Source organism: Mytilus edulis, chromosome 7 (genome assembly GCF_963676685.1).
Source record: "Mytilus edulis chromosome 7, xbMytEdul2.2, whole genome shotgun sequence".
Taxonomy (NCBI): domain Eukaryota; kingdom Metazoa; phylum Mollusca; class Bivalvia; order Mytilida; family Mytilidae; genus Mytilus; species Mytilus edulis.
The window spans coordinates 595031-612512 of NC_092350.1; the positions used below are offsets into that span (position 1 = coordinate 595031).

General features: G+C 33.7%; 1 protein-coding gene across 1 annotated transcript; it reads right to left on the minus strand.

The window, feature by feature from the left end:
* Window positions 1-549: 549 nt before the first annotated feature.
* On the minus strand, window positions 550-6645 carry LOC139482739 (4-galactosyl-N-acetylglucosaminide 3-alpha-L-fucosyltransferase 9-like). The gene is made up of 2 exons (XM_071266809.1): window positions 6549-6645; window positions 550-1766 (listed from the first exon to the last, which is right to left on the minus strand). The coding sequence occupies exons 1-2, from the start codon at window positions 6580-6582 to the stop codon at window positions 682-684; spliced, it is 1119 nt and encodes a 372-aa protein (XP_071122910.1). The 5' UTR covers window positions 6583-6645; the 3' UTR covers window positions 550-681.
* Window positions 6646-17482: the final 10837 nt, after the last annotated feature.

Genomic DNA, 17482 nt, shown 5'->3' on the forward strand with positions numbered 1-17482 from the left:
ATATTGTCAAATAAGATGGTGTTTTTTCGATGTCATCATTCATTTCAATTTAAATATTTTCATGTTATCGCATGTTGAAGGGGTAACGGTTGTTTGCTAGTTGACTTATCTTATAAAAGCATCCAGTGCTTGAGGTGACAGTTTTAATAATTGCAACTCTGACATATTTTTCTGAAAATATCTACTACTGTGAATAGAAAAATCGAAACAGAAGTATTTTGTATTCAAGTTTCTTTCGTTCGTGACATATTTAATTGATTAGAAAAGTCGGCTTCTCAGTAAAAGGGTAATTTTTTCTCCAATAGAACTGAATTCAAACATATATAAAGATTTTTTTTCCCTTTTCCCTTTATTGGAATATCAATCCAGAAAAGTGGAAGGATATCATGTTTACTGGAAGTGGTAAGGCCTAGTAAAAACAGCGACCAGAAAGTAGGAAAATATAGTTTGACTTCAGAGATTCTTAACTTTTCATTCTTCGTGGAATGCCTCACCTTTTTTTGATTAAATCACAATTTAACAGTAGTACATACATAATATGAACATGAATTTTCTTTCTATGAAGCATTTTTTATTTTTTTATTTTTAAAGATTAGCTGTTTTGCATGTAAGCCTATGGAGAAGTCAATTACAAGACAGCAACTTTAAGGACACTGGATCATCTCCAAAAGGCGTTGACTATCATTTTATAAAATCACTAGGACTGACGCATTTGTTCTTCAACGCCCATTGAGATAAATTAACAGTACCTTTTCTTTTGTTATCACTATTTAATATTTTACACAACGTGCATGCGCCATCTCTTATTAAGTCGATATTCGAATGCGCCGAATACCTGTCTTTTGCTTGTATATACGTTAAATACTTTGTTTTATTGAATGCCACATCCCTGAGATAAAGAGCCAATTGTTTTGGAGAATTAAAATCCAAGGTAGATATAAATGTTCCATTTGGTAAAATATCCTTGACATTAGGAGCTCCTCTTATTACAGGAACTATATTGAAATCGTCCTTGTACAACCGGAATGCCTTTTCTGTTACATAATCATCACATAATGAATTTTCGAAGGAAAGATAGAATTTATAGTCACTACTTAATTTTTTGATACAGTTGTCACCCGATGAACTGCACGGTTTTCCACACCTTCCATATATGTCTACATTGATATACTTCTTCATCATTATCACATATCTCATCCGTTTTGAATATGTATTACAATTACTTACCACCCAAGCAACATCTTTTGATTTCTGTTCAAATATCACAGTGTAATTCTTGTCTTTTAGCGTTAATCTTTTAGACAATTTTGCATATGGTGTAAATATTTGCGAATCTTGTCGATAGGTCCATGTCCAGTTAAATGCATTATTCCACAGTTTTCTGTTGATCCCACGCGTATGTACTGTAGACTCTAATGTCATGAATATCCAAATCTGATTCTCTGTTCTTATTGGTGGCTTTATATTGAGATCAGCGTGATGGAATATTAACACGTGACTTTTATTTATAGAACTCTTGTCAAGTGATATATTACAGTTTTCGAATACGCAATTTTTCAATCCATTCTGAGGTTTTATATTTCGAGCCCAAAATGGTGGGGCATACCAAAGTAATAAATAATTGCTTTTATTTTCTTTCCTAGGTATAATTTGTTGAAATATCGGTTTCTTAAGTAGAATGACATCTACCATGGTACATAAAATCCAAAATGTTGCAAAGATACCAAAAAGGTATCTTATTTGAAAAAGACTTGTCCAATGGCGATCTGAAAGAAAAAGTATAATGATATCAGAAACAGCATAATCAAGTTAATCAAAATAATTTATTTAAAATAAAACATTTCAGTCTGAAAATAACATACGTGAGTGCTGCATTTTTATGTGAAACGAACTGGTTGAACCATAGCGTTACGTCAATACAGTATTACGAGGAATGATTCCATATGTAACCAAGACTATGTCGTTCCTTTCATTTATTATCAAACAAACGAAGTATTTCCATTTTTCCACTTCTGTTACATTTAGTTTCCTGTGTCATAACATCCGGTACCTGCTCTCCGTGTTTTTTTAATACAACTTTCGGCTACAAAAAACATTGACTCGCCGTTGCCTTTGAACCCATAATGTTTGACCAAAATCTTTATGGTAGCAAAAAATATCATTTGGCTGAAGAACATTTACATATTATATCTGGTGGTATTATTCATACATCGTGGTAAATATAATGGGTTTGGTACTATTATCATATTAATTTTTATATAAATAGATTACTAGCTATTTATAATTAGTTAAAACAAAACAATGTATTAGAAAGGCAGTTCTTTTTTACTCTCCAAGATTAGCTCATTTAAATCATCCAGTCAAAAAACATTACATGGTTTTGAACTTATGAAACAAACATTTGACGCTGACATTTCCTTATTGGATATTAGTCGCTCTCGCTTTTGTAGAGGTTCGTGTTGTTTTGTCTTTTTTTTCTTAAGTGTGTTTTGAATTAGAAATAGAAATAGAAAGAACTAATAATTAAAAAAACAGACACGGCTTCCTCCGCCTCATTTTCAGACTTATACCTTGAATTTACCACACACACAGTCATCTCAGTACCGGAATCTATGACAAACGAGACGATTTAAATTTTGAAATTATCAATCCCCCAACCTTAGTAGTATTATACCACCTTCACCTGCATATGGGATATATATTTCCCAACTTATTTGGTATTCAAGAACCTGCAGCCTCTTCCACAGACTTTGTAAAACTTCACCATTGTCTGAGCAGAAAGTTAATGAGCCAGTGGAATGTCAACGAACGTCTCTTCCATTTTCTTAAAGGAAAGATTCTTGGTATTGACGTTATATAGCGTCTTAAAACGTGTTATATTATTCTTTCATTAGCCTTACTGAATATCACTTCTACTGATTAGTCTGTTTAAGTGATATCCATTTGACGTGACTCTGTACTTATTTATCACTCATTGTTTTAATAATTGTAGTATTCTTGTCTTTCATTTTCGCTAATGGACTTTGTCTTTATGGCTTTTTGTGTTGCATTGATACTTATGACGTAGCTCTGTACGTATCCATTCCGTCTTCGTGTTATTGTTCTATGAATTTTTTGTATTTTGTCTTTCATGTTATTTAATGTGATTTGTCTATATGCCTTTTTTGTGCTTTTTTGTTACATGTTTGTTTGTTTTTATAATGATTAAGATAATAACACAATGTTGACTGCAGTAACCCTATTTTTGACATGTTTACCTATTATTTCTGTTAGTTTGTTCACATATCGTTGTCAATATAATGGAATCAGATGCGACTGTCATACAAGTGAGAGGTTTAGCTAGCTTTAAAACTAGGTTTAATCAACCATTTTTCTACATAAGAAAATGCCTGTACTGTGTTTGAGATTTTAATTAAGAACTTTCCATAATAGATTTTCCTCGGAGTAACGTATTTTTGTGATTTTACTCTCATTTCCCCAGTCAGTGGCCTCTAGTAATTGTCGTTTGTTGCTGCATATCATATTCGTTTTCATTTTTTAGTACATAAATCAACATGTTAGATTCCTCGTTATGTCCCACCTACGATAGTAGAGGGGCATTAATGTTTCCTGGTCTGTGCATCCGTCTGTTCGTTCGTCTGTTCGTTCGTCCGTCCGTTCGTCTGTCCCGTTTCAGGTTAAAGTTTTTGGTCAAGGTAGTTTTTGATGAAATTGAAGTTCAATCGACTTCAAACTTAGTACACATGTTCCTTATGCTATGATCTTTCTAATTTTGATGCCAAATAATATTTGTAGCCCCAATTTAACGATCCACTGAACATAGAAAATGAAAGTTTCAGGTTAAAGGTTTTGGTCAAGGTAGATTTTTAGGAAGTTAAAGTCAAAATAATTGATATTCGGGTCAACACCGAAGTGCTAACTACTGGGCTGGTGATACCCTCGTGGTACTACTGGGCTGGTGTAGGCCGTACAATGACCATTAGATGATAATCATAACATATCTTCTTACTTATATAATGCATGTGGGTCGTAAAAGAGGGACGAAGGATACCAAAGGGACAGTAAAGTATTCGATTTTACCGTTTTGATTAACAAACGCTTTCTTTTATAAATATAAGAACAAACGGATGAGTATAATCGCAAATGCAACAATTCTCCACAAGAAACAACTGACACAGAAATTAAGTACTATAGGTCACTGTTCCACCTTTATCAATATAAAATGTCCATATTGCATAGCCAGCTATTAAATGTCCCGAAATGAAAAATGTAAAACTGACAATTCGCACGAGAAAACTAACGGTCTAATTTATGTACAAAATGATGAACGAAAAATCAACATGTAGTATGGGCTTTGTCCATTGTTGATCTTTGTGGAAGGCCTAACTGTGATCTGAAGCTAATGTTTGTGTCACTTGGTCTATTCTATAGAGTTGTCTCAATGGCATTTAAGCTATATTTTCTTTTATATATGTTACACAATGTAAACATATATTTCGTTGTCGCAAAGTTCTTTCAAACAGCGTATTTGAACACAAAAAGAAACCTACTTATAAGTAAAAAGTAAAATCACAAAAATACTGAACTCAGAGGAAAATCTAATCGGAAAGTCCATAATCACATGGCAAAATCAAATGACAAAACGCATCAAAAACGAATGGACAAACTTGCACAAATAAAGATGAATAATAAATAAATAAAAATCCACATACAATATTTGATTTGAGTCAGATGACCTCCAGATTAGTTATGACGACCTGGTAACTGCAGACTTATTCATTATGAGTGAACCATATGTTTTTAGTTTGTTTTGTGGTTTTCCTTACGCATTCTTCATATGATTTATCAAAAGAATATACGTAGATTACTCGCAAAATATATAAAACTTCCAATAACTTCAAAAGGGGCTACTTTTTAACTTTATTGATAGGACTGCCACTAGGTTAACTCACCCTTTTCATATAGATTTTTTAATAATAATGAGAAACTATTTGTTTTATTTAATGGTCGTTATTTGTGTACAAGAGTCATCCGTATTAATAAATTCAGGGGTTGAGGGCATATAAATAATACAATACCAATATAAGAACATCATATATATCCTTAAGCAGTAGCAAAAATGTAATAATATTTATTCAGGTGTTGCGTCTTTTTAATGAACGAAATAGTAAGCTGCATAATATAAGATAAAGTTAAAAAAAAAAAAAAAAAAAACCAAGTAAAATAACAACAATATCAAACTCCGAGGATAGTTCCTGTTTGAAGTAAGTGTAATATATGTGGGTTTTTTTTTCTCAAGAACTATGTTTTAAGAATGTATTTGTGTATATTCGTATTTTGTTTTAATGTTACTGTACAGGAACATTTCACTTGTTACCTTGGTTAATTCTAAATTCTCAAAGAATATATTTTCAAAGTTATCTTTTAGGTTTTTATTTAAATATTTTTGGAGAATGCTTAATGTAACAATGTGTAATTTGTGTACAGGCGTCATACGTGCTAATGTATCACTGTATAATTTTTGTACAGGCGTCATTCGTGCTAACGTATCACACTATCATTTGTGTACAGGCGTCATACGTGCTAACGTATCACTGTATTATTTGTGTACAGGCGTCATACGTGCTAACGTATCACTGTATAATTTGTGTACAGGCTTCATACGTGCTAATGTAACAATGTTTAATCTTTGTACATGCGTCTTTCGTGCTAACGTAATAATATGTAATTTGTGTAAAGACGTCATACGTGCATAACGTAAAAATGCATATAAATAACTTCAGAATTTATATGTTGCTTTGTTTATTTTACCTATATTACTATCGGTATACTTTCAAAACATTTCATATATCGTTACGGTTTTCAATGATACTTCCTTTTCATGTTTATTTTACCAATCGGATGAAACATTGACACATTCACCTTACGTTTACAGAAACATACGAATAAAGAGAAATCGTCGCCCTTATTTCAGTTGACTTCATAGATCTTTATAGAGACAGAGACAGGTGTGTCTATAGTCAGCACATTAACATATGCATGTAAATACAGCTTCATCTATAGAACAATTGTTAGACTGGAAAAACTATCTTAAAGTGTCAACCATACTCTCACAAACGACTCCTTCTGGATCTGTTTGTTGGATTCCTGACGTTACTATGGATACCTGATTTTTACTCTGTACAGTTGTTGCAGACATCACTTCACTTTTCTTTGTTTTCGTTCCTGTAAATACTCGATAGTTTTTGTTCACTACTAACTTGGCGTTTACTGGTTGACACACACACAAAGTGTATCTTTCGTGTCTGAAAATACTCGATAGTTTTTGTTCACTTTTAACTTGGCGTGTACTGGTTGACACACACACAAAGTGTATCTGCGTTTCGGAAATATTGAATGCGGATTTTAACCAATGTTTTTTCAACTGATCGGGCTGAGCTTACATTTTAATTTGCATAAGGACATTTTTAATAGCCACATAGAAGTAGACAATCGTTTTTCATTTGCATTACAACTAATATTGTAGACAGTATATGAAAAATACATACCCTCTTTTTCCAAATGTCTCCTATGTAAACACATTATGATCCGGGTAAAAATAAACAGCAACACAAATCAACATTTTCCCGCAAAATTATAATAAAACATCTGATCATATAGTAGATTTAATTTATTCAATTTTTAGGGATTAAATTGATTTTGACTTTAGGTAAAATACATCAAGCTTTAGAATAACTTTATAGTTTGGAGCTTGAATATTACATGTCACGTGTCAATGGTTTTCACATCATGTCATTATTTGCCCTTAAAATTCCGTGCAGAAATTTATATTGAAAATTGACAGTATTTTTACTTACACTCAGAAAAATGATGCATAAATCGTAGAAAATAGTTTAACAATACAACTCAAAATTAAACCGTCACTGCAAACATCTAAAATGAATATTGAACCAAGTAGTGGGCAAATCTTAACTACATAACACATTTAATATTGCTTCCTAAATTGTTCGGCATAGCATTTACGTTTTTTTTTATTTATTTCATCAAAAACCTTAACACTTTTTCAAACAGTAAAATAATTGAAAACCGTATCTCTAAAATTTTGCAGATTTTAAATTGCATACTTGTGTAAATAAATTTAAAATCTTATTCAAAGAATTATTAAATATATAACATTCACTTTTTGTGCCATTTTTTGTTTTACCTTATTTGTTTCGTTTTGTTTCTTAATGTTTTGATTCAATTGTATTTCGTTTTTCACTTTATAGACACCAAGAATTTACATTTCATTCAAATTCAAAGTACAATTTTAAGTGTCAAAACATTCAGACCACATTTGATCAAATTCAATAAAACCTCAACATGTATTATCACTTTTGTCATTTGCACCGATTATAAAATCAGAAGGCGTTTTTGTGGCCATGGATACTGAATATTGATGTTGGGGAATTTTATTGGTAGAACCGAGCAAAATCAAGGTATGTATTTGTGGTTTTTCGTAATTAATATCATGAGATTTGATTAACAAACAATGACGACTCAAAGCTAACTTTTTCAATAATTACCATCGTGTTTTATTTAAAACTTTGTTTTCATTTTAGTTTAAAATAAAAACAGATAAGTACACTTATTTATGTGTATTTACAAAATAAAACCAACAATTATTATCATGCATTTAGGGTCCGTGTGATATTTGTGCAATGGATAGGGTGGTAAATATTCAGTTATGTATCTTGAAAAAAGCTGATGCCTTCCGTTGAATTAAGTTAAAATATTTCTGCACAGCAGAGATCCCTCAATCCCCTTATAGCTTTAAAAGAACTTAACTCAGTGAATCAGATCTGCCCATAATGAGTGATCGATCTATAACTGGAGTTTACTCGAGGCAGTGAATATGAAGATACTCGTATATTGGCATCACAACCATAAACTGGTGTGAATCGCGAAACCCATGCTATAGTAGGGCAAGCGGCAGTCGTAATTCCTGTCCTTTATCCAGAATAATCCACTGCAGAAAATACCCATATGAATTATAATCAAATCCTTCTCATCTTAAAAATGTATGAAATATTTGCTTCTGAAAGCAAACAATCAGTCAATTATAAACAAAACCTCTTTTTCTCTGTTTCATTTGTTTCACTTCACTGTTTTGAATCGTTTGGAAAGTTTGTTCTATTGAACGAACAATTTGTACTCCTATCATTTTGACAAAATAATTATAAATTTACTATCTGAAATACAGAGTGTGTACAAACTTAACGTAGTAATGCTAAAAAGAACACATCATATGACATACAAACTTTCGCAGCTGGTTTTTGGAAAATAAATTAATTCTACCGAACCATTAGTAATTTCTTTGCAAAATATTGTGTTTTTCTCACTTTTGTAATATACATCTCAATGATATAATTCTTCTAACAAAGAGCCTGAAACTGAAAAGGCAATTTGTGGAATTTTGTTTCAAATTTCAGTCATTTTAATTTTACAAAATGACTAGGTAGTTTTAGTCATTTTGTATAATGCCTGACAAGGTTAGGCATTTTATAAATTGCCTGAAAATTCAGTCATTTTACAAAATGCATAAATTTAGAAAAAGCCTGTAACATATGTATGTTGATATGGTTAACCAAATGTTGGTAACTATTTAGAAAATGCATCTCCAATACTGCAAAACCTTAATATCTATTTTAGAATCCATTACTATAATAGTAGAAAGAGAAGCACTCTTTATTTTGGAATACAATTGACTGAACATTTCACATGATTTAAATGTATGCTGTTCAAACCACAGGGACTCGGGTAGCTGATTTAAAATTTTGTTTAACAATGTTTTTCAATATTTTTTCGTATTTTGTCTTTACTTGTATTACATTATTAACGTTTTTAATGTCGTCATCAATATTTTTTTTTCTTCTAGAAATGGTCAGTTTACTATTCAAATCCGTTAACTGAAAAATCATGACGGGATCTAAGTCGCCAATTTGAATAGTCAACCCTTCTTTCAATAAAAATAGTTAAAAATAGATTCATGTGACTCAATTTAGTCCTTCATGATTCTTCTTTCTGAAGAAGCTTTGATTTTCGGGTCAAAGAAATAGTGATGCCAACGTTAGAAACGTTGCTAATGTAATACAAATAGACAGGAAATACAAAGTAAGATAAGAAAACCATTAATAAACAAAATGTTAATCTGTTGACCAAGTCCCTGGGGTTTGTATTATGTTGATGACATTTTCACATATGGCGCTACAGATGTGTGCAGACCCCGTCCCGTTAATTCAGACATGGTGTGACATAATTCGTCCTTCCCGTAAAATCAGACATGGTATGATATCATTCGTCCCACCCGATTATCAGTCAAATCACAATGGCAACAATTAAATCATTATTATCTAGTGTTTCGCCAAAAACTTTCTATGATAGAAATAAATCATTGAATAAAATGAAGTAAAAAGTAAAATCACAAAAATATTGAACTCCGAGGAAAATTCGAAGCAAAAGTCCATAATCTAAAGGCAAACCAGAAGTCAATATAAACTGTTTTAAATGAAAGGCATGAAACATTAAAATTTTAGAAATCATGCTCATTACAATGAAAATTGCTCGCATAGATATGGTATGACATCAATCGTCCTTCTCGATTATCAGTCAAATCACAATGGCTAAATTTAATTTAGACATGGTATGACATCAGTCGTCCTTCCCGATTATCAGTCAAATCACAATGGCTACCGTTAAATTGGATATGGTATGACATCAGTCGTCCATCCCGTTAGATCAGACATGGCATGACATCATTGGTCCTTACCGATTATCAGTCAAATCACAATGGCTACCGTTAAATCAGATAAAGTATGACATCAGTCGTCCTTCCCGAATATCAATCAAATCACAATGACAACCATTAAATCAGACATGGCATGAAATCATTCCTCCTTCCTGATTATCAATCAAATCACAATCGCTACCGTTGAATCAGATATGGTATGACATCAGTCGTCCTTCTCGATTATCAGTCAAATCACAATGACAACCATTAAATCAGACATGGCATAACATCATTCCTCCTTCCTGATTATCAGTCAAATCACAATCGCTACCGTTGAATCAGATATGGTATGACATCATTCGTTCTTCCCGATTATCAGTTAATTCGCAATGGCTACCGTTGAATCAGATATGGTATGACATCAGTCGTCCTTCCCGATTATCAGTCAAATCACAATCGCTACCGTTAAATTAGACATGGCATGAAATCAGTCGTCCTTCCCGATTATCAGTCAAATCACAATGGCTACCTAAAAATCAGATATAGCATGACATCAATCGTCCTTCCGAATTATCATTCAAATCACAATGGCATCTGTTGAATCAGACACGGCAAGAAACCATTCGTCCTTCCTGATTTTCAGTCAAATCACAATGGCTACCGTTAAATCAGACATGGCATGGCATCAGTCGTCCTTCCCTATTATCAGTCAAATCACAACGGCTACCGTTTAATCAGACATGGCTTGACATCCTTCGTCCTTCTCGATTATAAGTCAAATCACAATGGCTACCGTTAAATCAGACATGGCATGACATCAGTCGTCCTTCCCGATTATCAGTCAAATCACAATGGCTACCGTTTAATCAGACATGGCATGACATCAGTCGTCCTTCTCGATTACAAGTCAAATCACAATGGCTACCGTTAAATCAGACATGGCATGACATCAGTCGTCCTTCCAGATTATCAGTTAAATCACAATGGCTTCCTTTAAATCAGACATGGCCTGACATCAGTCGTCCTTCTCGATTATAAGTCAAATCACAATGACAACCATTAAATTAGACATGGTATGACATCATTCGTCCTTCCCGATTATCAGTCAAATCACAATGGCTACAGTTAAATGAGACATGGTATGCCATCAGTCGTCCTTCCTGATTATCAGTCAAATCACAATGGCTACCGTTTAATCAGACATGACATGACATCAGTCGTCCTTCTCGATTATAAGTCAAATCACAATGACAACCATTAAATTAGACATGGTATGACATCATTCGTCCTTCCCGATTATAAGTCAAATCACAATGGCTACCGTTTAATCAGACATGGCCTGACATCATTCGTCTTTCTCGATAATAAGTCAAATCACAATGGCTACCGTTTAATCAGACATGGCATGAAATCAGTCGTCCTTCTCGATTATAAGTCAAATCACAATGACAACCATTAAATTAGACATGGCATGACATCAGTCGTCCTTCCCGATTATCAGTCAAATCACAAAGGCTACCGTTGAATCAGATATGGTATGACATCAGTCGTCCTTCTCGATTATAAGTCAAATCACAATGACAACCATTAAATCAAACATGGCCTGACATCATTCGTTCTTCCCGATTATCAATCAAATCACAATCGCTTTCGTTGAATCAGATATGGTATGACATCAGTCGTCCTTCCCGATTATCAGTCACATCACAATGGCTACCGTTTAATCAGACATGGCATGACATCAGTCGTCCTTCCTGATTATCAGTCAAATCACAATGGCTACCGTTTAATCAGACATGGCCTGAAATCAGTCGTCCTTCTCGATTATAAGTCAAATCACAATGACAACCATTAAATTAGACATGGCCTGACATCAGTCGTCCTTCTCGATTATAAGTCAAATCACAATGGCTACCGTTTAATCAGACATGGCCTGACATCAGTCGTCCTTCTCGATTATAAGTCAAATCACAATGACAACCATTAAATTAGACATGGCCTGACATCAGTCGTCCTTCCCGATTATCAGTCAAATCACAATGGCTACCGTTTAATCAGACATGGCCTGACATCAGTCGTCCTTCTCGATTATAAGTCAAATCACAATGACAACCATTAAATTAGACATGGCATGACATCATTCGTCCTTCCCGATTATCAGTCAAATCACAATGGCTACAGTTAAATGAGACATGGTATGACATCAGTCGTCTTTCTCTATTATAAGTCAAATCACAATGGCTACCGTTAAATTAGACATGGCCTGACATCAGTCGTCCTTCCCGATTATAAGTCAAATCACAATGGCTACCGTTAAATGAGACATGGTATGACATCATTCGTTCTTCCCGATTATCAGTCAAATAACAATGGCTACCGTTTAATCACACATGATAAGAATAGAGTCAAATATGTGAACATTGTCTTTATTGTTACTAATATTGATTTTATTTTTAATACTTTAATGTTTAATAACTAATCATGTATTTCTATTTGGTTATGGTGTCAAACCATGCCATAACTTATTCATTTTGACGTAGCACAAAGTCGTGCTTTGACCAGACTGGTGTTAGGTGCCTTTAGAGTTTAAACTCGTTGGATGCTTTTGAAATATTTGTGTTTTTTTCAGTTAAGATGTATGGTTTGATGACACTGAAAATTCTGTGTTTTATGAAGTATTGGACAATGAATGTTAACCAAACGCTCTTGACTTTATATTAAGTTTAACAAACGTTCAATGCTCAGTCTCACATTCACATCCAATTCCAGATATCCTTTCTCGTAACCAGACGTAGATTTTGTGAACTGAAACAGTCATATGCATTTTCCTTAGTACCCGACATCCCTCTAATGTTATTTGGTTTTTGTAATTTGATGAGGTTTTTTTTAATGTTTTTTGTTTTTCATTGTTGTTTATTTGGATGTATACTCCAAGAAAAGCGAAAGACAAGGTAATATTTTAACAGTTTGTATCAGGATAACAAAATATCTAGATACATGGTTCAGTAGGTTGATCATGTCAGTATATATAGATATTGCAAGTCAACTTCACTTAAAATTCCGGGAAACATTCAAGTCACGTTTGATTTAAACTTACAAAGTAGCTATATCTAGATCCAACTTCCGAGCTTTTTATATTCATAATTTTGAATGGTTACTAAAATTTATTACATTATTGTTAGTATCCAAAATATACCGGATAAGTTCGTGTCAATTTTGGAGGATGTATTTCCTCAGGAATACGGGGGAACTCACTACACACATTTTATCTATTCAACGTATTATTTTATGATGTTCAACTTTTTTTACGGATTTTTTTCTAGTGTTTATAAGCATTTAAAAGTAGTTAGATAAATTTGAAAGGATATTTAATTAACGTATTTTGACAGAGGAAATTTAAAGTACATTGTCAGTACAAAAATATATAAATGGTTTCTCATTCTGCTTGACCGACTCAACTTCATGACAAGTCTTCATGTAAGTAATTTGAAACACTATAGATTTGTAACTGATAACAGATGATTTAGAATTGATAAGCAAAAAATGACCTAACTAAATGTAGATGTTAATTTCTAAGTCATTTAATCGTTTTCTGGTAGAGAGTTGTGTCATTGGTTATCATACATGTATCACATCTTATTTTATATAAATACTGAATACGTATCTCTAAACTAGTAGCACTCTTACAATTTCATTTAGTTTGTACACACTCACGTATCTATAAACTAGTACCACCCTTACAATGTCATTTAGTTTGTACACACTCACGTATCTGTAAACTAGTACCACCCTTACAATGTCATTTAGTTTGTACACACTCATGTATCTCTAAACTAGTACCACCCTTACAATGTCATTTAGTTTGTACACACTCACGTATCTATAAACTAGTACCACCCTTACAATGTCATTTAGTTTGTACACACTCACGTATCTATAAACTAGTACCACTCTTACAATTTCATTTAGTTTGTACACACTCACGTATCTATAAACTAGTACCACCCTTACAATGTCATTTAGTTTGTACACACTCACGTATCTATAAACTAGTACCACCCTTACAATGTCATTTAGTTTGTACACACTCACGTATCTATAAACTAGTACCACCCTTACAATGTCATTTAGTTTGTACACACTCACGTATCTATAAACTAGTACCACCCTTACAGTGTCATTTAGTTTGTACACACTCACGTATCTATAAACTAGTACCACCCTTACAATGTCATTTAGTTTGTACACACTCACGTATCTATAAACTAGTACCACCCTTATAATGTCATTTAGTTTGTATACACTCACGTATCTATAAACTAGTACCACCCTTACAATGTCATTTAGTTTGTACACACTCACGTATCTCTAAACTAGTAGCACTCTTACAATTTCATTTAGTTTGTACACACTCACGTATCTATAAACTAGTACCACCCTTACAATGTCATTTAGTTTGTAAACACTCATGTATCTCTAAACTAGTACCACCCTTACAATGTCATTTAGTTTGTACACACTCACGTATCTATAAACTAGTACCACCCTTACAATGTCATTTAGTTTGTACACACTCACGTATCTATAAACTAGTACCACTCTTACAATGTCATTTAGTTTGTAAACACTCATGTATCTCTAAACTAGTACCACCCTTACAATGTCATTTAGTTTGTACACACTCACGTATCTGTAAACTAGTACCACCCTTACAATGTCATTTAGTTTGTAAACACTCATGTATCTCTAAACTAGTACCACCCTTACAATGTCATTTAGTTTGTACACACTCACGTATCTATAAACTAGTACCACCCTTACAATGTCATTTAGTTTGTACACACTCACGTATCTATAAACTAGTACCACTCTTACAATTTCATTTAGTTTGTACACACTCACGTACAATTTCATTTAGTTTGTACACACTCACGTATCTATAATAGTTATCAAAGGTACCAGGATTATAATTTAATACGCCAGACGCGCGTTTCGTCTACATAAGACTCATCAGTGACGCTCAGATCAAAACAGTTAAAATGCCAAACAAATACAAAGTTGAAGAGCATTGAGGACCCAAAAATTCCTAAAAGTTGTGCCAAATACGGCTAAGGTAATCTACTCCTGGGCGTAAGAAAATCCTTAGTTTTTCGAAAAAATTAAAAGTTTTGTAAACAGAAAATTTATAGAAATGACCATATAATTGATATTCATGTCAACACCGAAGTGCTGACTACTGGGCTGGTGATACCCTCGGGGACGAAACGTCCACCAGCAGTGGCATCGACCCAGTGGTGTAAATAGTTATCAAAGGTACCAGGATTATAATTTAATACGCCAGACGCGCGTTTCGTCTACATAAGACTCATCAGTGACGCTCAGATCAAAACAGTTAAAATGCCAAACAAATACAAAGTTGAAGAGCATTGAGGACCCAAAAATTCCTAAAAGTTGTGCCAAATACGGCTAAGGTAATCTACTCCTGGGCGTAAGAAAATCCTTAGTTTTTCGAAAAAATTAAAAGTTTTGTAAACAGAAAATTTATAGAAATGACCATATAATTGATATTCATGTCAACACCGAAGTGCTGACTACTGGGCTGGTGATACCCTCGGGGACGAAACGTCCACCAGCAGTGGCATCGACCCAGTGGTGTAAATAGTTATCAAAGGTACCAGGATTATAATTTAATACGCCAGACGCGCGTTTCGTCTACATAAGACTCATCAGTGACGCTCAGATCAAAACAGTTAAAATGCCAAACAAATACAAAGTTGAAGAGCATTGAGGACCCAAAAATTCCTAAAAGTTGTGCCAAATACGGCTAAGGTAATCTACTCCTGGGCGTAAGAAAATCCTTAGTTTTTCGAAAAAATTAAAAGTTTTGTAAACAGAAAATTTATAGAAATGACCATATAATTGATATTCATGTCAACACCGAAGTGCTGACTACTGGGCTGGTGATACCCTCGGGGACGAAACGTCCACCAGCAGTGGCATCGACCCAGTGGTGTAAATAGTTATCAAAGGTACCAGGATTATAATTTAATACGCCAGACGCGCGTTTCGTCTACATAAGACTCATCAGTGACGCTCAGATCAAAACAGTTAAAATGCCAAACAAATACAAAGTTGAAGAGCATTGAGGACCCAAAAATTCCTAAAAGTTGTGCCAAATACGGCTAAGGTAATCTACTCCTGGGCGTAAGAAAATCCTTAGTTTTTCGAAAAAATTAAAAGTTTTGTAAACAGAAAATTTATAGAAATGACCATATAATTGATATTCATGTCAACACCGAAGTGCTGACTACTGGGCTGGTGATACCCTCGGGGACGAAACGTCCACCAGCAGTGGCATCGACCCAGTGGTGTAAATAGTTATCAAAGGTACCAGGATTATAATTTAATACGCCAGACGCGCGTTTCGTCTACATAAGACTCATCAGTGACGCTCAGATCAAAACAGTTAAAATGCCAAACAAATACAAAGTTGAAGAGCATTGAGGACCCAAAAATTCCTAAAAGTTGTGCCAAATACGGCTAAGGTAATCTACTCCTGGGCGTAAGAAAATCCTTAGTTTTTCGAAAAAATTAACTAGTACCACCCTTACAATGTCATTTAGTTTGTACACACTCACGTATCTATAAACTAGTACCACCCTTACAATGTCATTTAGTTTGTACACACTCACGTATCTATAAACTAGTACCACCCTTACAATGTCATTTAGTTTGTACACACTCACGTATCTATAAACAAGTACCACCCTTACAGTTTCATTTAGTTTGTACACACTCACGTATCTATAAACTAGTACCACCCTTACAATGTCATTTAGTTTGTACACACTCACGTATCTATAAACTAGTACCACCCTTACAATGTCATTTAGTTTGTACACACTCACGTATCTATAAACTAGTACCACCCTTACAATGTCATTTAGTTTGTACACACTCACGTATCTATAAACTAGTACCACCCTTACAATGTCATTTAGTTTGTACACACTCACGTATTTATAAACTAGTACCACCCTTACAGTTTCATTTAGTTTGTACACACTCACGTATCTGTAAACTAGTACCACCCTTACAATGTCATAATGTTTGTACACACTCACGTATCTATAAACTAGTACCACCCTTACAATGTCATTTAGTTTGTACAAACTCACGTATCTGTAAACTAGTACCACCCTTACAATGTCATTTAGTTTGTACACACTCACGTATCTATAAACTAGTACCACTCTTACAATGTCATTTAGTTTGTACACACTCACGTATCTGTAAACTAGTACCACCCTTACAATGTCATTTAGTTTGTACACACTCACGTATCTGTAAACTAGTACCACCCTTACAATGTCATTTAGTTTGTAAACACTCATGTATCTCTAAACTAGTACCACCCTTACAATGTCATTTAGTTTGTACACACTCACGTATCTATAAACTAGTACCACCCTTACAATGTCATTTAGTTTGTACACACTCACGTATCTATAAACTAGTACCACTCTTACAATTTCATTTAGTTTGTACACACTCACGTATCTATAAACTAGTACCACCCTTACAATGTCATTTAGTTTGTACACACTCACGTATCTATAAACTAGTACCACCCTTACAATGTCATTTAGTTTGTACACACTCACGTATCTATAAACTAGTACCACCCTTACAATGTCATTTAGTTTGTACACA